This window comes from Thermobia domestica, chromosome 7 (genome assembly GCF_964235325.1).
Source record: "Thermobia domestica chromosome 7, izTheDome1.hap1.1, whole genome shotgun sequence".
Lineage (NCBI taxonomy): Eukaryota > Metazoa > Arthropoda > Insecta > Zygentoma > Lepismatidae > Thermobia > Thermobia domestica.
The window spans coordinates 300085993-300110910 of record NC_137460.1 but is presented as its reverse complement, the minus strand read 5'-3'; the positions used below and the strand labels follow the sequence as shown (position 1 = coordinate 300110910).

The window sequence follows — 24918 nt, the reverse complement described above, 5'->3', positions numbered from 1 at the left end:
TTACCCCGCTCCCTCCGAAACAATAGGCCGTAATCCCCAAATATCTTTGCTCATTTGCTGTGAAAGGTTTGTTTTGATTCGTCAGTTTTAATTTTTTTGAGATGTTTCTTTTCCGTTTTCTGGCTACACCCTTATCCGACCCCCCCCACACCTGCGAAGTAACAGGTAATGTCCGAAATATGTTTGGTCATTTCCTGTGGAAATTTCGTTTTGATTCGTCCGTTTTCATTTTTAAATAACCCTCTTTTCTACTTTCTGGCTACAGCCTTATCCGATTTTTACCCCCTCCCCTTCCTCCGAATCAATAGCTCATAATTGCTTATTTATTAAGCTCTTATAACAGAGAGTAGTTCATCAAATTCGTTTTTAATTGTGGTTTTCTTCGTTTTTCTATATTTTCGCACTATTAAGAGGGAATTTCACCCCCTTCCCCTGGTCCGATTTTGTTTCCCAACGAACTCGGCCTGTCATTTGAACCAATAAACACTCTGTGAAACGAACAATAGACCTCGTGATAAACCTGCGAAAATTTCATTCGTATTTGTCAATTTTCACTTTTAGATAACCCCCTTTTGTAATTTTCTAGCTGCACCCTTGTCCGATTTACCCCCCCCCCTTTTCGAAGAAATACCTCCAGATCCTCGAAGTATATTTGCTGATTTATAAAGCTCTTGCAACAGAAAATAGACCATTAAATTCGTTTTTTTATTTTCTGTGTTTTTCTACATTTTTGCACTTTTAATGGGGTTCCACTCTCTCCCCTTGGTTCGATTTTGTTCTCCAACGAATGATCTGTAACTTGAACAAATAAACAATCTGTGAAAGTTTCATTTGAATCGGTTCACGCGTTCGACTTTTATCGTGCGACATACACACAGACAGACAGACAACACAATTGCCAAACTTTCGACTAGAAGACTTCGCAAGCTCGGTCAAAAATTGTCAACAGTAATGTAGCTAAAAATAGTTGCAGAGAAAAAATGTTAAAGCAAGTCGCCAATCCTATTATTGCATGCATAGCAAGATTAGAGTATGAAGAGTACCTCAAACAATTAATATAGGGTTTCTCTTGCATTTATAAATCCTAAGAGTGAACAAATTAAAAAAATGAAAGTTTTGTTCGTATTCACCCCACTTGAAGGTATAAAGCATTACCATAAGATCTGCAGGGCAGGGATTTTTCTATATTCCTCAAAACTCCCCCTAACATCCCTTCAAAATTATTGAGAAACCCATCCTTCTCACTTATAGCTAGGAAGTTTCGGCGCAGGAACCTTCAATGCAAGAAATTATTATAATAATTGTATTTCCACAAAAAACTATGAGACATGCATGGTATAAATTATTTAAGTCCTGCAGTAGGCCTACTTTTTTTTTTAAAAAAAAGGCATGTTTTGATATGTAATGACATATATTATCTCTTGCAGGTCCTATTTTACCCTATCATTAGCAGGGTTGATATGTTTAAAACAAAATGTTTAAAACATGTTTAAAACGAGGGCTGTTGTTTTATTCAGTTTGCTTTAAACGTTTTAAACAAATTGTTTTAAACGTGGTTTTTTTTTCGATGCTGGTTGGACATGTTTAAAACAACTAAAATATCAGATTGAAGAAGCTAATTTAATTTTCTAGCAAACAACACATCCTCCGCAGGATTTGTGCATTAAGTAAATTACAAGCAGAATTATATTCTTATTACAACAGCAATTACTGAACGAAATTCTGCACATCAATCTGCGTATAACTAAACCAACAGAAATTCAAGTGAAGTATTTGAACATTTCTTAATTTCCAAGAATAATAAAAGTTAAATACACTATACACTATTCTAAGACCAAAATTCACAAAATCGAAACTTGGGTATTTTTTTATCACTATCATTTCCATAATAATGAACAGTTCTCACTCACATCATAAGTTAGAAGAAATACTCTGCCAAATACAATACAACTCATAGAAAAGAGCAGTGACTAGCCTACAAGGAGCAAATGACATTTTAACTAAACAGTTTTCAACATGGGTAGCTAATAATGATTAGTGTCTACGGCATAACAACACAATTAACTCTAGACACGCACCAGGGATTTTAACAAAACGGTAGACTCTCATGTTCGGGGCTCTGCTGACCCCCCCCCCAATTATCACAGAGTCATGAGTTATACACCATTGGAAAGCTTATAGACCAAAAATTCCAACGAGGTAACATTCGTGAAATTCCCGCTGTATTCGTAGAAAAAGAACAGACATAAAAAATAATTAAAAATATGAAAATATTGACTTTGCGGTGCCCTGGTAACCCTTGCAGTCTCCCTACGCTGACAAAATGATGCTGATGTGTAGACCACATACTTGTGACAATAATATAAGAAATGGTAACCATTGCGTAATGAATTCGTTTATGTAGGAAATATTTTTTTAAAAAAAATATGGTATACGCAGAAAAACATTCGTTGAATTAGACATTCTCTCCCCTCCAGCACTATAGTACCACGTCCATATGCAAGTCATTTTTCCTGCACACATCATGTATACGAACAAGAATTATGCTTCTAGACCACTTCAGTGAAATATATCTTGTGTTATATGGGACCGTCCCGAAAATAAATGTAAATTAACCAAATTTGACCCCCTGTTCCTTTATAAACAACAAATACACATACAGGTTACTATCATGTAGGGGACTACTTCATTGTTTCACATACCAATTTTTAGGGATGTACCACAAAGGGAGGATGAATACCCGCCAAAACCTGATGAAAATAATTTGATGAAAAATAAAAAAAACTTCATCCTCTCTCTCTCAGCCGTACATACGTACCCCCTATATACATAAAATGCAACTGACGAAAAGCTTCATCCCTCAAAAATACTTTGGTACCAAATCATCTTTCTAGCTTATTTAAGGACTGAGCTATTAATGTTTGTTGTAAAAATAAATGTAATTTACGTCAAAAAAACTCCTAAAATTGGCTAACTTTGCCCCCTTCCTGCTAACCCATATAAGCAAGAAGTACAAATACACGATATTACCATGTAGTGGCCTACTTCATTGCTTCACGTAACAATTTTTATAAATCTATTCCCCAAGAGGGGGAATGGCCCACAAAAAACTGTTGGAAAAAAACACGATATTTACCCTCCTCCCACATACATAAAATGGACATCAGCAAAGCTGCATCTTTCAGGAATAAATTGGTACCAAAACCATCTTCCAGCTTTAATTTGAGGTTTAAAACTGAGCCATTGAGGTTTAAAGCCCTGATAGAACGTAACACAAAGAAAAAATGAAATGAAATGAAATCTTTAAGTTTTACGTCCCACGGTTATGCCGGTTAGGCTAAAGGAGACGGTGATGATGAGAGATGAGTGAAATGGTGGAATGAAGAAAGTGGGAGGAAACGGGAGAACCCCGAGAAAACCCACGAGCGCGGTGTTTGTCCACCACAAAGTTCACTTGGCGGGGGCTGGGATCGAACCCGGGACCCCAAGCACCAGAGGTGAACGCTCTACCACTGAGCCACCGCGCCCCCCATAACACAAAGAAACTATCTACATATTCTGTGAACGGAGATCGGGAAATTCCCGATTTCTTTCTCCGGAATTGAATATTTGGGCGGATCGAGATTAGGGAAGTTCCCGAAATTTGATCTAGCGGTTAAATACAGATGGCAAGCAATACCTAAGAGTGTAAAAATGTAATATATATGCCTATTTAGATTATTGTTTTAAACAAAATAAACATTTTAAACATGTTTTAAACGTTTAAAACGTTTTAAACAAAAAAAACATGTTTTAATCATAAAAAACGTTCTTTTTTTTAAAAAAATCATGTATTTTTCAACCCTGATCATTAGTCTAGACATTATTATGAAGGTAGGATTCAAATGAATACATTTGCTTCTAAATCCATGAAGTATCTGGGTTGTATAAAATATTTTATGGATACAAAAAATAAAAAAAATATATATATGGATGATGTAATGGAAAATAATATTATGGAAGCAACACATATAGACAGGGTTGGAAATGGAAATTTACAAGTTATGGAACGCAGTAGTCCGCTACGGTCCGAGTCGAGCCATGATTATAGGGCAACCTACTTTCGTGCATGGCAAAGTATTTACATTTTAACCAATAAATATCAACATTTTTGATCTTCTTATTGGATCACACAAACTGTTGTAGATGATGAATCTAAATTTAGTATGAATATACACAGTGGCGGCGATTGGACGTTAAAAGTGGGGGAGGGCAAGATATGATCTGAATATGTGTATATCAATGTTAGTGTTTGTGGTTGTTTCTAACACTTTGAAGAAAGGTTGTATAACTAATAGGATACTATCTTTTTCAGTTAAAATGCCGTATATCGTGTTTCATATTTAATTAAATAAATTCACAAGAGCAACGCACACTGGTACTAACCCTTGATTGCTTACTCATGAACATCTTAAAATTCTGTCTGGAAAATTGTGTGATCAGATTATTTAACAACATATTTGTAAAACAAATAAATAGAAAGGATATTATTAATCAAACTAATGAATAATGAGGCTTGTTTTGTAGAAGTTATATTGAAACTGGGGATTAATAAACAACTTATATTTTTAATTCCACACTTGCCATTAAATGTATGTTATTACTCTTAGAAAATGAAAGACAGTAAATACAAGGATATGCTACGACACAATTGTAATATTAATTCCTTTGAATTGCAATTAAAACGCAATTCCTGTAGCTGTCTTATATGGTACCATTTTTTTCTATGAACCAGTAATATATGCAAAAACTTTATATTTCCAAATGAAACTATATACCGTACATTAACCATTTTAAATTATGGCTTTTTAAAGGTAAATTATTGAATCAGCTACAGCATCATCCCTATTTATCGCAGGATCATGTTTTGTACCTCTTTCTCTTCAGAATAGAACAATCTTTCAAACTGTTTCATTTACGTTTTCCTATCATGTCCTCGTTGAACTTCTTTCCCCCCCATTTTCAAATGATTTCGCATCCTGCTGAAGGGCATGTATGTATGAACTGGAAACGTTTTAACTGGTAGAGTTTGTTGGAACAGACATTTCAAATTGGGTCGTTGACAAGCCTGGACACATTCCTGGGGTGTCCAGGTTTGTCGCGGTCGATCCCGACAAGCCTGGACACATCTCATTTTGGGTCGTTGACGACAAGGTTGGCCAACGACAAGCCTGGACACATTCCTGAAGGTGTCCAGGCTTGTCGGGATCGACCCAGAGATGCTTTGGCATATCTCATTTTGGGTCGCTGACGACAAGCCTGGACACAAAAAATGTCCAGGCTTGTCGTCGTCCAACCTTGGCGCGGTCCCGTATTAACATGTGTAATGACAAACTTCCAGATTGAGTAAACCTCTTTCCACACTCCTTGCAGCTGTGGGGTTTTTCACCCGTATGTATTAGCGTGTGTGTTGCCAAATTTGAACTATAAGTAAAGTTTCTTCCACACTCTTGGCACGTGTGGGATTTTTCACCTGTATGTAGTAGCATGTGTGCAGCCAAATTTGAATGTTTAATACATTCCTTTTTACAGTCTTGGCACGTACAAGAATTTTCTGCTATATGTGTTACCACTTGCGTCGGCAAATGTGATCGAAAGATTCCCTTGTTAACTTCCTTGTTAGTACGAAATTCTTTACCAAAATGAGAAATATTTTCCTTTGGTGTAATGAACGTATGCGCTCCTTTGGAAGGACTATGTTTACGGCATCTGTGAAAAGTTGAATAAATACGAAATGGAAATTTCACAAAAATGCAAGCGTTGGTATATAAAGTACAGCACTAATAGGAAGATACTTATTTTGTATTATACTTCTTTTGCATCTAAAAGATGAGTGGTTCCCAAGTAGTGATGGGTAATATTCCGGGAAGTTATGTACAATTACAAAGAAAATTGAATTTTATTACTATATTATGATATCAGAGGTAAATTCGTTTCTTATCACCGTTAATTATTACTGTTATGTCCAGAGGATTTTTCAAAATGTATATTCTGAACGGCATTATGTTAATTTATTATATTTAGAGAATATGCATATCTGTATATTTACTTACAATATGTTCTATGCAAGTAAATATGTGGAAAAAATGGTATAGTACTTCCTCTTACCTTTACACCGCTAAACAGTTTAAATTTATATGTAAGTGGATTTTCTTAACATGATTCTACTATTGTTATTATATACATATTAAATTTTTATATGCTATAAACAAAATAGGTTGCGTAACTGTCAGAAGACACATGTTTCACCATGTCTCAGAAGACACACTTGCGCATACATTACTAATAAACTCCAATTGACCAAAGCAATATATATATATATATATATATATATATATATATATATATATATATATATATATATATATATTGTCAAGACCATAGATAATAATTAATTATTGGTTTAATTTGTTTAGTTTAATTGTATTATGGTCTTGAGTTTCAGGAGACCTAATTTACTCTTGTTTATCTCTAAAGAGATATGTGCAGAGAATACACTATGTGTATACTTCAAATTGTATGAATTCTAGTCTATCAACAAGAGCTTGTAATATTATGTAATAAATTTGTTAACATCCACACTTTTCCTCGGACAATGAGGACATCAAGAAGGTGACATTGTTTCGTGTCATCATGATTGAATTGAGGTTATGAGAATTTGGTTGAATAAGATCTTTTTAGATCTGGGACGCACGTGGATGAAAATCGGCCCGAGTGCTGAAACCGTATTACTGGAACGTCAGCAGTTTGAGTTGTATAAAACCTTTTATTTTATTCAATGGTATCATTATTAGAGCATCATTACAAGAGGATCAATACTTGGAAGAGTAGCATTCAAAGTTCTGTCAAGCGAGTTAAGCATTATTAACTTTATTACTACGAGAATCGTCTAAAACGTAACAACGCTGAAATACAACCGACTGCTGTTACTGGTATACGATCATTCAGTGCTTGGTTAGACTAATCTCCAACAACAGGTATGTGTCACAACCAAATTCTGTGCTAATCCAATTTGTTATACATGATTCACACATTAAATTACACTTTCTTAAGTTCTTATTACACAAACAACACTTTACACATAAATGATTACTAGTTCTGTTAAAATACACATGTTTAAGTAGACATTGTTGTTATCATTTTTAATAGGGCTCTGGTTGGCCCTCTATCAATGCAACCAGTGGTGGAGTATCCCCAAACTTACCTCTCATATAAATGCAAGTAAATATAGATTTGCTTCATGCAAATTAGATCAATATGGGGAGCTCAGAGTGCTCTACATATTTAAGTTTTACTAAATTTTTATCAAAAGTAACCCAGGTTGACATGGTGGCGATTGCTGGTTTTTTGTAATAATCAAAGTTTATTATGCCAGTTTACGATCTCAGTAAATATTAAGTTTTATCTCATACCGCATTCTTGTTTGATAGTTGCTAAACCCACCCACCCACCCTCGCGAAATGTTTGAAACAGTGACGAAGTTAAATAATAGAAATAATAGTGACTAATTTTCCATTTGGTTACAATAATTATATGGGTAGCTAATAAGGTAAAAGTAGCAATAAGAATTTCTTGAGTAACAATTTTGTCAATATATTAAACCCATTTAGAAATATTTTGTGTTTAGTACTCAGTTTGCTAAAGGAAAAATGTTATCTTTAAGAAACAATCACAGAATTCATTACCCGGTGGTAAAAGATGACGGAAAACCAGCCACGATATTTTCGTCATCGAAATATTACTACCTGGATTTAGGGGTATTACGTAATTTTAAAGAGTATTCTCCAACTTTAAGCAACAAGGAAGAAGGAGTTTTCAGAGACAATATTTTGTCACTAAGATATAAGAAGTGGTTTTTGATTCAATTCTCTAGAAGGAATTTTGATTTAGAGGGATTGATCGAATTGGGTTTTAGAAGACATTTTTTGTCTACAGTTTCAGGAGTAGTTGAAACCTCTTTGACATTGCGTAATGCAACATTTTTTGCACTTAAATCGACAGAACCAAACTACACCATATGTGATATTTTTAGGGCTGGTGTAAACCAACTAAAAGTAGACACATGGTTAGAGAAATTTAGAAATAATTTCAAATGCTCTCCAGCTATTGAAATAGCTAGTTTAGTACAGACTTTTGCTCGATTTGACAAACAAGCAAACATAGTTATATCTAGCGACCAAACACATTTGGATTTAGCTGCGTTTGGCGAGCTGTTCATGCAGCGTAATGCATGGCTTTTCAATTAAACAGATCTAGCATATAGTATGTAAATAGTTATTATTATAGGTTAAGGGAAGTTATTAATTTACTAAAGTACAATATTCTATATTTAGGTTAAATATTATTTTTAGTATTAGATTAAGTATTATATTTTATGCACGTAGTATTAATATTTTGGAAATATACATACATATAGACATAACTGATGAAGAAGTAGAATAAACATAGAAAAAAAAACAGAACAGAGACTAATAATTAGAAAAGAAAATGTTTAATGTCAATATTAAGAATGAGAATGTTTGTTATTAAAGTAACACCAAGCGATTATAATGAAGTACTTTAGGGTTCATGACCGTAGTTTTGCGAGTCGATTTAGCGAGCGAGTAGGGCCGCTCGTCCTCAATCAAAGCTCCATCTGGGCCGGACAAAAAACCGACCTTTTTCTTTTGAAAATCGTATCGCAAAATTCCGGAATTCAGTGGATTATTGTAAGTTAGGTTAATTGTCGATTAAATTAAAATTTAAAGCATTGGTATATTTAGCAACTAACTCTAGATCAAACTTTTCCTAAGATAAGTCCCTAGATAGGTAAGAATTAAACTTCTCAGGAAGTTAAAGAATGGCATAGGACCTTACTTCCTTGAGAATTTTTTTTTATATACAAATCACATTAGTCTTCAGCGACAACATTGAAAGAGGTAGCTAAATGCATCTGAAGGAATAGTAAGATTATAGCCTGGTTGGATCGCTTGTAAAGCAGTGATAATTTATTTAATTGTAGAATCTTACTTATCTAGAAAAACGATCCGTGGAATACAAAAGTCAAAATTAAATTATTAATGAGTTCTTAGAACTGTTAAAAAACTAATAAACATTTGAAATATAAACATTATTGTGAGTAGTTCATAGTAAATCGAACTAGATTCTGAAATGCAACGTCGCGTTATGTAACGGAAATGATAAATTAAATTATCGACAATTTAACTAATTACCATAGATATTAGGAATAGGAAAGTAAATGAATAACAACATATACAAATATAGACATTAGAAGTAAATAATTACTGAAGTTAGACAATTATATTTACAGGATAAGTGATAAATATAAATTAATGAACTATAATGTAATCGAAGTAATAATAATAATAATAAAGAAAATATCTATAGATAGACAATAAATAGTCGATTATGTCAGGAAGTCAATATATACTTTTCTAACTTGAATTTAGACGAAACAAAATTGTCTGTTGTTTAATGGCCAACAAACGCAGAGAAATTGTAAGCTAATATTCGGGATTTTAACATGTATATATTCTCGAACAATGACTTGAATCCCAATTGCATAATGCGCAGATGCATGCGGGATTTCTTTTAATAATTGACTATCAATTTTGAAAATTATATCTATGATTATAGAATTAAAATTCTTATTATGACTACTTTAAATATTATCAATAATATCCAAATTCTTGAACATAGATTTGAAAAAATTAATAATAATTAATGATAAGTATAAATAAAGTTTGAATAATATTTTAATAGAGTGATAAGGTTATTTGAAATTGAACTTAAACTGCATAGGCAAAATCTATTTTCACTAAGGAGTACAAGTGTATTTTGCTTGTATTGAATCTTCATAATGTTTTAGCACTAAGTGGGAAATTCAGTTTAAATTGAAATATTTTAATTATAAAATTTTGAAATGAGTAGAGAAAAATAAAAGAAAATAAATAAATAAAAGTTGAAAATTTGGAAATATAGAAGTGTTCTGTAAATGTAATAAATAAGGAAACCAAACATTAAATTAACAATTATAAAAGAAAAATGGCAAACAAGAAAACATGCATGGTACGTTACCGAACGGCTATATAAAACTGAAAGAAATCGCGAACCGCGGAAAACGGGAAAAGGAAAAGAAGTAGATAGAGGTTAAGTTACACATTAATAAGTTATACATTAGGTTAAGTTATACATTAATAAGCTACAATGAATAGAGTACAAATATGTTTTTCGTCAAGCTAAAATAAGTAATAGAGTATTAAAGTAAAAATGTGTTATTTGGTAATGGATTGTAAAAAAAAATCAATCAATAAGTAATCAATAAATCAATAAGTAATCAATCAATACCTAATCAATCAATCAATCAATCAATCAATAATTATTGATAATAGTATCACCTATCAATCGATTGATGATTTATTATTTATTAGTATAGGCCTGATATTTATGAATGTAATCTTATAGCTGATAGAAACAAGATTTTATATATATATAGGTATTAGATGTTTAAGATACCCTATTTTGTACTAATAATGGCAATTACTATTTATTTTACTGTTATATTGTATTAGTATTTATTGATAAGTATTGACTATTATGTGTAATATGAAGAATAAATATGAAATATGAATGAAAAAAAAAGAAGAAAATATTACGTAGACAATAGATGAGGTATTAGCCTATCAGAAGTAACTACGTTAAAGTCTGAAATCAAAATAGATATTATTCTAATAAATCAATTTTGAGGTTGATTCAGTATATAATATCGAAACAGAACCTACATGTAAATTAGCTCAATGCATGATCTCGTGAGACGCGAGATTCAGTAGCTAATAAAAGCCAGATTTAAGTATATGAATATGTAAATAAATATATTATTTTTAAAAGTATTAAGTATTTAGAATTTAGCAATATATAATATTTAGGGATATAACAAGCCTGACGAAAACATATTTTGTCTTTATTACAGAAAAGAAAAATGGAAAAATTAGTAATTATTTTCTTGGCAGCAATCGCAGTAACCTCCCTCCTAGGCATTATGTTAGTAGCGATAGGAATATTTCTTTATAAGAAAGCAACTAGAAAAGCGGAGAAGGTAATTTCCTGTGAGACGTCTATTCCACACATTTTTATAGTGGACTCACCACAAAGCAAAGAGCAAAATAGCATAAGCTCTACAACACACAAGAATGATGATGACATTATTTCATTCAAGAATCTTTTTCACATTGACACTGAACACTGCGACACTGAAAAGGGATCTACTTCATTCATGAACACAAATAAGGGGGAACATTCAGACACGCACACAACTATGCACAATGAGGAGTCACTAACGCACAATACAGCCATCTTGAACGAACAGAACAATATTTCAAATTCGTTTCCACCACCCCCCTCCCCTCTTACTCAAGTAAAATTAGACACCCTTCATTTCTTGCACACACTTAACTCTGAAAACACAAATTTCACAAAAAGCACAGAAGTGACACACGATGAAAGCACTATGAGCACAGCACAAGCAAAGAAGTCGAGCCAGAACACCGAGCTGATTTCCACGCCCGAACTGGACTTAGTGGAGAAGTGTGGTTCGAGAAACACCCCGAAATATATAAAATTTCGCAATAATGTGATCCAAAAAGAACTTCTCCAGTTACAACACGGAAGTGCAATATACGGTTAATATAGTCCAGTTTTTCTACATAAAACGCTAAAAATCAGACTTTCGAGTAGCATGGAGTCCATAACGGAAGAAACCCCATGATGAAGTGACGCTTCAGAAGTATTTCATCATCCAGAGTGACCGGATGTGAACTAGTGTTGCTAAATATGATAAGAGTTAATGTTATTACAGGGGAAGAATGAGCGAAAATAAACTAGTGTTTTCAGCCACCCTGTATAGCTTATTACATTCATTATAGTGCAGAACAATATGTACTATATTTTGTTTCTGTGTAGTGTACCTAGTTACGTTAAAAATAGAAGAAGAGGGAAAAGTGAAATTTTATTTCCCACTGTGTTCATCGGTGTCTAAACGTAGTGAAAAAAAATGAGCTTTCTACTCTGGTGGAGTTATAGCATGAGATCCCTTAGTCAGCAGTAACTCAGTCAGACCACATCGGTACAAAGTACAAACCACACCTATGTTATCAGAGACTTTGTCGGATGTCTTGTTCTTCATTGCACTTCTTTTCTTTTTATCAGCAAGGAGAAGAGTAGCTGAGATATATACACCTCTTTGTCTCTCTTGCATAAACTGCATTTCTTTCTTTCTTTTAAGAGGAAGAATTAACAACAAGTGTGATATGTGTGAGTTATTATTCAACGAACATAATACGAACAAAAACCAACAGATGGCTCAAGCTTATTCTTTAAAAGACTTGGTTTTAAATCAAATGAGAGAGCCATGGATGGAAAAGATGTTTCAATACATTTAATAAACTGTTTCTTTTCAATATATTATATGCTATATATATATATACTAAATGTTATGTATTGGTTATTGGTTTCCAACCTTTTCACGCAGATACTTAGCGGTACTGCAAAATTTATGTAAATATAGTACCAATAGTATTCTTTTTCGAAATCAAGTAATGATTTAATTTTCGTTGTAAATTTTATACAGTAAAATATCAATACTCATACACTTTTGATAAATTTAGATTTAATTTTGAGGTTATGGGTTTTATCTTACGCAATATTGTATTTTAGTAAATTATTTTCAATTTTATATTCATTAATACTGTTTTACATATATCTTAAAGACTTTGATGTTTCATATATATCTCTTGGCATCCACTTGCGACGGCAAGCTGGAGTCTTGTCGGCGGGGGTGTCAAGACCATAGATAATAATTAATTATTGGTTTAATTTGTTTAGTTTAATTGTAGTATGGTCTTGAGTTTCAGGAGACCTAATTTACTCTTGTTTATCTCTAAAGAGATATGTGCAGAGAATACACTATGTGTATACTTCAAATTGTATGAATTCTAGTCCATCAACAAGAGCTTGTAATATTATGTAATAAATTTGTTAACATCCACACTTTTCTTCGGACAATGAGGACATCAAGAAGGTGACATTGTTTCGTGTCATCATGATTGAATTGAGGTTATGAGAATTTGGTTGAATAAGATCTTTTTAGATCTGGGACGCACGTGGATGAAAATCGGCCCGAGTGCTGAAACCGTATTACTGGAACGTCAGCAGTTTGAGTTGTATAAAACCTTTTATTTTATTCAATGGTATCATTATTAGAGCATCATTACAAGAGGATCAATACTTGGAAGAGTAGCATTCAAAGTTCTGTCAAGCGAGTTAAGCATTATTAACTTTATTACTACGAGAATCGTCTAAGACGTAACAACGCTGAAATACAACCGACTGCTGTTACTGGTATACGATCATTCAGTGCTTGGTTAGACTAATCTCCAACAACAGGTATGTGTCACAACCAAATTCTGTGCTAATCCAATTTGTTATACATGATTCACACATTAAATTACACTTTCTTAAGTTCTTATTACACAAACAACACTTTACACATAAATGATTACTAGTTCTGTTAAAATACACATGTTTAAGTAGACATTGTTGTTATCATTTTTAATAGAGCTCTGGTTGGCCCTCTATCAAGGCAACCAGTGGTGGAGTATCCCCAAACTTACCTCTCATATAAATGCAAGTAAATATAGATTTGCTTCATGCAATTTAGATCAATCTGTGGAGCTCAGAGTGCTCTACATATTTAAGTTTTACTAAATTTTTATCAAGAGCAACCCAGGTTGACAATATTTTAAGATGATATATTTGTATAAAATCTTAAAATATATACACAAATATATAATATTAAAATGCATATACTGTTTGGTCAGTTGGCATTTTATTAGTAATCTTGAATTTTCCAAAGCTACAATGAATAATTTACAAGTTGCGCATACATTCTTATGTTCACAATATTTGCAAGATACTGACCTAGTTTTATAATTTAGCACGTAAGATTGAAACACACGACCTTTCTTGCTACATATTTTTTGAAATTTCTTATTTCGTACACATCGTTATTTCACATGTACGAGAAGTTGAGTTAGAGAGAGACACCGACGTCTATTACTAACGATGTTTCGGGAAGTATTAATTGTACTTCATCTCTGCTTCTACATAATTTCTACATTACTTTGCAAACTGGTTCCTTTTCATCATTTTTAAATTAGTAGTTTGCTACTCTTTAGTGTCAAAAGTGCTTTTTCTTAAGTCTCCAAATTATTTAAAACCTAGAAGTAAATAATATTAAATGAAAATAAAATATTTAGATAATTGGTTCTTATAATTTGGAAGATAAAGTAAAGAAATGAAAATAAATTCCTTCCTGGGAATTTATATGCCAGGGAAAAAAACCGGGATTATTCCCATTTTTTATTTTCCTTCCCGACGGGAATATTCCCACTGCCCATAACTATTCCCAAGCACTCGTACATTATATTTCGAGATGAACTGAAATCTCATACTATGGAACTATTACATGATATGTCGTAGAAATATGGAATTTCGACAGTTTTCCGTACCAGTTATATTCTCCATAGACGAGAATGCATTGTGTTTACATTTAAAAATTAGAAATGAGATTAACTCAAGTATGCACCAAGGTGCATACGGTACAATATGGAACGAACATGATTTATAGAGGTGAAAATGGACGTAGGAAGTCAATTCATAAATTAATAAATTACATTGTTAATTTAAGTGACAAACTTTAGTCAATGAGAGAACTTGTTGCAATTACAACTACGAGAGACGGTCACAAGGAAACAAAGGAAGGCTATAACAACTTTTAAAATTTTGCAGTGTAACATAACCTGCTGATATTTTTGGTATCTTCGGATTGTTTTCATATATTTGATTTTACTATTGTTTTTACTGTTCTGATATATTAAAATTTTAATCCACATTACGATCTTTAGGGCCATTGAAATATATCTACGTGGTTAAATATGATACAATTGTAGGTGCTTTCTCGAAATAAAGCCGTTTGACAAACGTCGAGTTTACAATTCCTCGTAACTTTTCACCTATTTATAAGAAATGTGATTATGAATATAAAATTTAGCGCTAGAATAATGAGGAAATTTAGTGCCCCGTTCGACTCCTTTGTGTTATTAGTGTTACAAGCATTTCGAATTTCATAGGTTTTTAAGCTGTAACGTCCTCTTCTTGAACACAGGAAAACAACTCTGCTTTTCTACAATCTGGCTAGCATATAGAATTAAAATTTGTAATATACTCATGACGACAATGAACGAAAAAAAAATTCTATACTTGGTTTTCAACACTACTATAGCAGGGTATGTCAAACGTCACTCGGGTATTATTTGCATTGCGAAAAAGTTCAGTGTTTATTGTTTATTACTTTAAAGTTTAAAGAACGTGTCAACATAAATGGTCCACTCTATATTTAAAAAATGAAAGAAACGTGTTATAATTTACATTATAAAGGGAAGGCAGTTGAATTCTTTGAAATGAATTTTCTAATATCTTAGTTGTCTACCTTCACCGCAGTTTTTATCATCTTCCTTTCATTGAAATGGATATGATAAGAAGAACAGAATTAGAAGTGTTGGTTAAAAATTATCATCTCACGAGTCACTCTTCTTAGAGAGAGATAACTTAGTACACATGCTTATCATTCAAAATTAACTGCGTCGTGCACTAGTGTTTTGGGAAATACTGTAGTCCCAAGAAAAGGAAAAAAAAGATGTGTGTATCACTTCTCAGTACGTAAATTTCAAATCCAGCTTCTTTCATTAGGTCAGGAAACGAGCAAATAGTTTGAAATTAAATTTTATACTGAAGTTACTACTGCCTCGGACTGGAATAAGGACCTATGAGTAATCGAACTTATGTAAATTGTAGGCCAAAACTAGGATATATGACGAGTGGATTATGTCAGGATGGTGAAATTTTCTACATAAAATCTTTACTATAAACCAGTGGGCAAATGATCTACGCTTTAAGGGCTGAAAGCGGGCTATTTGTGTAGTTTTCAATTATATATCAAATTATCGTTTTGTAGTGCAATATAAAATTATGATCTTATATACAGACGTCTATCACGTCATCTAATACAGCTTAGTGGCCACAATTTTGCCACCATAGAAGGAATTTTAGGAAAACTAGGGTTTCAAGTGGATGTTGCGTCTTAAACCTATACATCTCCGATAAATCTACCGCAGATACAAGAAGAGAGCAACTTAGATGAATTACATGATCCGAAAAATTCCAATTCAGCGTGAAGATAGAAGTCCTGTTTATGACAGCATAGATTAGCAAAGTTCTTTTGTTTTTTATATTGACTTTAAGTTTCATTAGTAAAGTAAATAAGTTTTCTTATGTTCCGATGTATTTCTTTAATATACGCTGTGAAAACCTTTCGAAAGTAATAAAATTTTGTCGTATCGTGCTTTAAGTGATGACTTGAAAAACAAACACTTTTGTGTTCTATTTTATCATTCTCTTTGGAATAGAACACGAAAGTTTGAATACTGTATTGGCTTGAATATTGATAAATTGGAAACTCTGTGTCTGTTCTGAACGATAAGTGAATGGTGTTCTGCAAAATCTGCTAACACCAAACATTCTTCTGCTTTAACCCATTTCCCGCTAACGTAGCGTTTTCGCAACACTTCGTTTCTCTTTCTTCATTTGCAATGTATTCAAAACAAACAAGGAACTTTAATATTGTTTACTAACTGAAAGGTATGATTGTTATTTTTTGATTGTTAGTTTATATAAATTCATGTTTGATAAGACAGTTTCAGTTTTCTCTAAATGCATAATTTTGAATCCTGACAGAGCATGACTTTATTTGTTGATCTGGCAACGCTCCATCGCACGTCTCAACCTGCTCCGTTGTCAGAGTATCACAAAGGAGTTACTAGAGGGCAACGTGTGCACAAAGTTTACTTCACACTATTTCTTGGATGTTTACGTCCATTGATTGTTTAGTGTTGAACTTCCGCAACGTAAGCGGAAAGGAAGAACTAAGTGTATAAAAGCGACTATCACTGACATTTTTATATGGATATTGGTTTGCCAATGGTTATTTTCCTTATTGTGCTGATTCAATTACACATTGACAATGGCTCAACGTCATACTTTTCTAACACTCGAGGAAGCTATTAATATCTCTTAGACTCATATTATGATGAAGAAGAAATTGTAATATTGCCTTCTTAACCTGCAGAAGTAAGCGATGAAGAAGAGGACGATTGTGATATGAACGATGATAATCTCCCCCTGACGTGTCAGGGGAGCTTGAGATTCACGCAGTTGCAGACGACATAGATGAGTCTCGACCTTCTACGTCAAATGATTACCCCAAACCTCGTTCATTTTGTAGTAACAACAGGAAGAGAACAGTTCATGCAGACCCGTTTTCAAGTGAGTGAAAAAGGATGCTCATTATTCGACTCATTCTGTAAATCGAGAGCAGCATTGTGTCTCAACGGTCCATGTCCAAAGATATATTCTATTAATTCTCTGTTCCCATTTCTTATGTTTCAGTTTGGGATAATGGGTCTTGTCTTTTGTTCCTTTATTGAATCCCTCCATTCATCTTCCCATTTCCGTTAAATCAGTTAATATGGTCTTCGGTGCTGTTAACTCTCCCGTGCTTTCCAATATCTTGGTTCTCTCATTATTCTTTAGCCACGTCTTAATACATCTTCCTAATATCTTAAGGTGTAAGGATTCTTCATTAGCCAAAAGTTGTATCGTTTCTGCAGAGATAGCTTTTATGATAACATGGGTTTTAATTAGCATTAATCCCTGAACTCTTATTAATTTTTGCCTTAGGTTTTTCTTTAGAAACAGTCTATGACTTTAGATTCCATCTCAATATTGTGCAATAGCCATTAGAATAACTTTGTTATACAATTTTAAAAAAGATGTCAATCTTAAAATCTTTTATAGCGAATGTTTAGAGATTGTTGGCTAATTTTTCATCTTCTCTGTTGTTTCAGTTATGTTTATTATAGTGTAGCGGTTTGTCTAGCCATACACCTAGATATTTGAATTCATTCACAATTCCTATTTTAATGTTCCTAATCTTGATTGTGGGTTCATGCTCTGATTCGGATGTTATAAAATGTCCTTGGAAGAATGAAACTTGGTAATCGTATAACACTTCATAGTAAGAATTGTTTACGAATTTTCGGAACACTAAAATCTTAAATGAATTATTTTGTCTCGTTACTTTGAGTGTGGTATTGCTTCGAATAGTGACATACTTGTCTGTTTATGGTTTACGACTCACCGCGTTTACTAGTTCGACGCGTCTCTTTTAGTCCGCGCTCCCTCGACTCTCGATCTTTTACTCTCTCGGTTCCTGGTCTTTTACTAGCTACTCTCTTTCCAAGGAAACAGTTTTATGTAACTGAATAACATGAAATTGCAGATTTCAGAGATACTTCAAGACAACAATGACTCCAACCAGCACGTGGAAACTCTTCAGAAAACTCAGTTGAGAAAGAACATTCTGCTGACCAAAAATCCTTAAAATCTAAAGACGCAATCATCCAGATAATTGAAATTTTGTCAATCTAAGAAATTTCTGTAAGAGATGAATACAAAGATTCTTACAGTATTACAAACAAGTCCGTACACAATTCTGAAAATAAACTGCTGATTTAATAATGATTATTTAACAGTTATATAATGACCTCATTATGTAAATTCTCTTTAACGTAATATTACAAAGTTGCAGTATTTCCTTTTCGTAACAAAAATAACAATTCATGAACAATGTAAATAATTTTCATAAAGCTATTTCCTCCTTCCTTTGTCAAGTAACGTGATTTAATAAACACAAGTGATTATGCAAATAAAATTAAGTTAAATTACTTTCAGTAACAATGTATCGTAGCGTTACCAAGAATTGAACCCAAGTACCATAACATCTAATAACATCCCATAACAATATTGTAGAGATGTTCTCGGGATATCAGCCAAGTGAAGTCCGAAGATAGAGTCGGCGTTTCAAGAACTGTCATCTTTCTCGTGTTCAGGGCTATTATACTGACACCAGTTTGTGTGTAGTATATATAGGAGAGATAAAGGGAGGGATTAAAAATCCATGTCTTTGAATGGATGGAATATCCCTAGAACATTTATAATTTATTCCATTTCTGCGTAATGTGCGAGTCTTGCATGAAAAATTGAACAAAAAGTAAGATTTCAAATTCTAAGTAATTTCAGCAATCAATAAAATAATAACCAATTGAACGTATAAGACACATTCTAAATTTGGCACAATTAGCCGGCATACCACGTACGAAGGCCAACTGATTTGGACACGAACAAAAAATTTTCCTCTTCAAACCATCATATAAGTAGAAATGGAAGAGAAGAGAGAAGTAGGAACAAGAAGAACACAAACATTCGATGAAATTAAAATTATAATATTCGGAGTTGAAGATCGAGAAACAGATGAAAAATAGCGAAAAACATTTCATTAGTCGTAGGACTGTTAGAAGATGGAATACTTAATACTTAATCGTAAGCGTTTAAGTCGAGAAATCTTCTATCTATTCTTAGTAGTAATTAATCATCAGGGCTGGAACGCATAGGGTAATATTGTGCTAAATATAGGTGGATTACACTTTTAATTAGTTATTAGTACATCCACCGAAATGCCATGAATAAAATGCTAATAACCAACACCTTTAGAGATGAGCTTAAAACATCCCAATGTAAGGAGTTCGAGATTTCCATCCGAAATATCGGTGAGAAAGTTAACATTATACATTACTCATCACTACTGTAACGTGTAATCTTAATATTGTACTTCTATTGAACACTTTAATCGGACAAAGAAACTATTAGAAAATTGTCAAACATATTTCAGATTTAAAAAGGTGATGTATGTATCCGAAAAGCATGAGAAAATAAAAACTTCATCCATGAAACACTCACTACTTCACACCACGATCCACTAAGCCAACTATGTACATTAACCTTAGTAAATACTATAGTCTACACTCTTAGCAACCACTGTGGTCAACCGTCATCTATTATGTACGACGTCTAAGAAACACTTGCTGAAAATGAGTATTATATATTAGCATTTCTATGTGTAGTTATTTAAATATAATACATGATTGAAATAAATTTTATGTGGTGAGACGGAAGAAAACCAAAGAACGTTGACATTTCGTTTCCAATCAGAGTGTGAATCTCTTTAGCTAATTCTAAAACGAGCTCTTCCTCTACAGTAATTGTACATCATGCCATTACGATATATTGGTTAAAGCTTGCCTAAAAGCAAGAGTCATAACTGCATAAAACAAAGTTTCAGTGAGGGTAAAAAGAAGTCACTTCCTACATAAGTCAGTTTGTTACTCAAAGTCTTAAATATTTTCGTTCTTCTTCATTCTCTTTTTTTATCTCGCACTTTCTATCAGAAGTCGTCTACTTGGAACTTTCGAGTTAATCAATGTCTTACTGCCAGTCATTGAAATAATTTAATGCTTACTTATTTAATAAAAGTACAACAGTACACGTTATATTAATAGAGTGTTTGCCTGCCATTTAATTAAACAATTACAAACCACCAGTTTCAATATTTCTCATTAAACGGTTATGTGACTAATTATCATTGAATACAAAGAAATAACCCTAAAGTTGTAACTTGATAACATTTCGTTATAGAACAGGTATTGCTGTCTATACGTAAGCAAAATGAAAAAAATGAAATGAAATTTTGAGTTTTACGTCCCACGGTTATGCCGGTTAGGCTAAAGGAGACGGTGATAATGAGTAATGAGTGAAATGGTGGAATGAAGAAAGTGGGAGGAAACGGGAGAACCCCGAGAAAACCCACGCACACGGTGTTTGTCCACCACAAAGTTCACTTGGTGGGAGCAGGGTTTGAACCCGAGACCCCTAGCACCAGAGGTGAACGCTCTACCACTGAGCCACCGCGGCCCCATAAGCAAAACGAAGTATCAAAGTAATGTATTCGCTTGAAAAAATCGATAGAAAGTAGCTAAATATTCATAACTTACTTCTCTTTGTAATGTTATCAAATCCTATCGATTTAAACTGAATTTTTATTCTCTTAGATTGGGCTACTTAACTGTTAACATTTATTTGTAGAATGGTTATTTTAAGCGTAAACATTCTATGTTTATGAACGTCGGCTGAAGGAGAAAACGAAAGTGTTCAAAGAAGGAGAAAACGAAAGTGTTTTTTTAACCGAACATATTATTTTGCCTGCAAATGTCATACAAAAGTAGCAACAATAAACCTTTCATCTATTAGTTTTGCGGATGTACAAGTGCATATTATGAGACACACCATCTCAAGATATAAACTTCTGAGAAACGAACTTTTACCAGTTAAGTTAATGAGCCATATAATAAAATAAGCTACTTGTAAAAGAGGAAAAGTTGAATTTATGGTTGGTCTAGTACGAGTTCGTTTATGATACATCAATATTAAAGCAATCAAATTAAGTGAAAGCATTCTGTAACGTTATATAAGAAACTCGATAATTCGTGTAAGGATCTTATATAAAAAAAACTCGATAATTCCTTCGTGTGATCCATATTTGGTATTTTTAATTATTAAAGTGTTTTGTATATAAAATAGTGTTAAAGTTTTAATAAATGAATATTAAAGTATCATTTTTATATCATGAAAACTTTTTGAGTGAGAGGGGAAAGATATAAATAATTCGGCGAAGTACTCTTCCCTATAGCAATATATATATACAATAGCAGTATACAATTATCTTTGCATAATTATCTCAGTGCCGAACTGTCTTACATTTTACAATGCTACGCATTTGGTTGCATTATTTACGTCATCAAATGTTTGCGATTCCAATAATACAGTTTAAGATAAAGGAAAAAGGAATACTTAACGAAGTATTGCAAGTGTTGAAAAGAAATATTTGTACAAAACATATCCCAGATGAAATAAATGCATTAAAACGTACCTCGGGGCCTGTGCATTGCTACAAACTTCCCGATTATCATTTCCTTGAACATTCTCTTCGTCATCGTTCTTGTCTCCGATAGTGGCAAACATGTGACTGCTTGACCCTTCTGTGATATTTGTAAGATCGGAAGATGTTGGCCTGATGTTACTGCGAAAATGTTCGGCATTTACAAATACATCTGCCGTTGGTAAACGCTTCACCAAACATAAAGCTTTCGAAGTTAGTTTCCAATCGGATATTGTTTCATCTTCATTCGTTTGTAAATCGATATTTTCTCCTTCCGTTGCACTTTCTCGTTTCTTATATTCCACATGTACTGCAAGAGGGTCTTTACGGTCATTAGTGTTATTAACACATAGCTTATGATCACATTCTTCAAATAACTCATTTTCAGTTTTCAACTTTAATACAATCGTTTTCTGTTTTTATTTCAATTTTATTATAGGCAAAGTTGAAATAATGTGAAGCCATTTCGATCATACAAAACTGTTCACGTCGGAGATTTGAAACCTTCAGTAGTTAATGTTTGAGAGAAACCAATAGATCTGAAAGTGGTAAGAAAAATATTATTCGCATTACAAAAATTATGAGCGGGCCGGAAAAAGACAACAGCAACTACCGCATCAGCTGTAATTTAATTAGTGAGTTAAATTGTTTAAAATCACACTAGGTATGTAAAAATACTGAAAGGAATACTTTAAAATATCCGAAATTTTACTACCATTTATACCAAAATAATGATAGACCTAAAAGCAGAAAACACAGAACTATACAGAAATATGGAAATACTCACCAATATACGATTTTTAAAATTTTTCCCCATGTCAAAGAAAAACCTATTATTTTCTTCTACTTACATACGAGATGTCATAGGCCTATATCTTCTTTCTTCCATATCATTATACTTTTCTAATACATTTTTATATTTTATCGAGATAGGATACTTGCTTTTTTCTCTTTTCTTTACATATATTTACCAATACTCAACCTGCATTCCGTCATATAAGTAAGAATCCATACATACAATTTCCTTCAGTGAACAAAATTGGAAGCCAGCATTTTTCCGCTTCGAGCGAACGAACTTCACCAGGCCACCTACAACATCTTTATTTTCGCTTCCCTGCTGCGTATCACATAACTGTCCCTAACATATTGACCTACATATACAGAGTGTTCAGAAAATGAAGACTTTTGATTGCCAACCATTTTCCGGCGTGATTACAATCATCAAAATACTGACTTTAACCATTCTCTAAGTGTGCTCTGTCATCTATTCACTAGTACTAGCCAGAACTAGACCAATATTAGAAACTTTTTATATAATAGCACAATATGACGTGCGAACTTCATAACGTATTCTACGGACATTACTATCAGTGACGTAGTTATAACTTATAACTGTAATCACCAGAGCTTCGACAGCCTTTCCTTTGAGGGACATAACGTAATATACGGATCCTGCTTAGATTAAGAGGACAAACTGTCAGTGCTCCAACTTCAACTTTCATTTTAAACTTTCCTTATGTGATCGTATCTTAAACAGTGATATCAGTGACCGGTGCTTTTAACTTTGATTTTGTGTTTCAGTCTTATAATGTTTTCGAGTGTATACTGTGCCCACTATGCAGTTTCCATATGATGACACACGAAAAAATAATTCAGTGGCTTAGTTTTTTTCTACGCCCCGGGGTTGTAAGGATCCCCACGTCGCCGTACCAGGCAATAACCACGTGTGAATTACATGTGTTGGTAATAAATAAAAACAAACAGACGACGGTCCCGAAGAGGAGTCGATCACCATCGCCAACAGTCGGAAGGTCGAGAATCAACGAAGGAAGCCGACAATAGAGGTTAAAAAATGCCTGCACGCTTTGACCAACATCAATCTTCCTGGATTGATCGCAACACCTAAAACCCCTCTCACGACGCTTGGTCACCAAGAGGTACCCACCCTTATACCCACGACGCTTGGTTACCGGGTTCCTTTCCTCTTTCTCACGACGCACGGTCACCGAGAGAGAGATACCTAATCTACACCTCTTTCACGACGCTTGGTCACCGAGAGTACCTCACCTCAATGCCCACGACGCTTGGTCACCGGGCTCCTATCTAATCTGACCTAAATATTAGTGGAATTTCTTATTATAATTTGTGTGCATAAACTTTTTATAATAAAAAAGTGAAGGGAAAAGTCCAAATCCCGAGTTTATTTTATTGCCCTACCCAAGAAGTTTTACAATATAATTAATTAATAATACTAGTTGAACCTGTTCTCTCTACAAAGCGCATCCTTCGCGTATGAGCATAAATCTCCTTCTGATTCCTCACAACATCTGTGCGTGTCCCTTTACAGACACAAGTGAAAGAAGTCTTGAAAAAAATCGGCAAGCCGTATCATAAAGGGGAGATTTTATCGATTTTTTCTCAATATCTTGCACAATTTGCAATATTTGAGCCTTCTTCCGGTTGGAGTTTCTAATTATGCATGAAAAGTGTTTTTCTTCTTCTTGCATGCAATATGTAATAAGCAAATACATTACATACACAATTAATTACAATGACAGCTATATATGGAGTTCAGTGGGCAAAACAAACCAAAAATATTTATCTTAGACTGGAGAAATGGTTATCCTTCCTTTTTCATTATTACTTGGCCAAGAAATGAACGCCTGAGACATATGCAACTCCTATATACAACAGTGTGGTGTTGAAATGTATAACGCGTAGGATATGATGCCTTAGTTTTTTTTTTATTTCAACGTTTCCAGTGTATCCTAAAAATGTAATAAAGAAATAACGACCATGATGATTTAATATTCAATTAGAACTGGACAATCTACGCAAAATTTCCAATCGATCAGTGAGAGCCATGAATGGATAGA

At 33.4% G+C, this 24918-nt stretch overlaps 1 protein-coding gene across 1 annotated transcript; it reads right to left on the bottom strand.

Annotated features, from left to right (window-relative positions):
• Window positions 1–1655: 1655 nt before the first annotated feature.
• LOC145691103 (uncharacterized) lies at window positions 1656–22576 on the bottom strand. The gene is made up of 2 exons (XM_081766792.1): window positions 22034–22576; window positions 1656–5748 (listed from the first exon to the last, which is right to left on the bottom strand). The coding sequence occupies exons 1-2, from the start codon at window positions 22123–22125 to the stop codon at window positions 5274–5276; spliced, it is 567 nt and encodes a 188-aa protein (XP_081622918.1). The 5' UTR covers window positions 22126–22576; the 3' UTR covers window positions 1656–5273.
• Between the last annotated feature and the right edge of the window lie 2342 nt (window positions 22577–24918).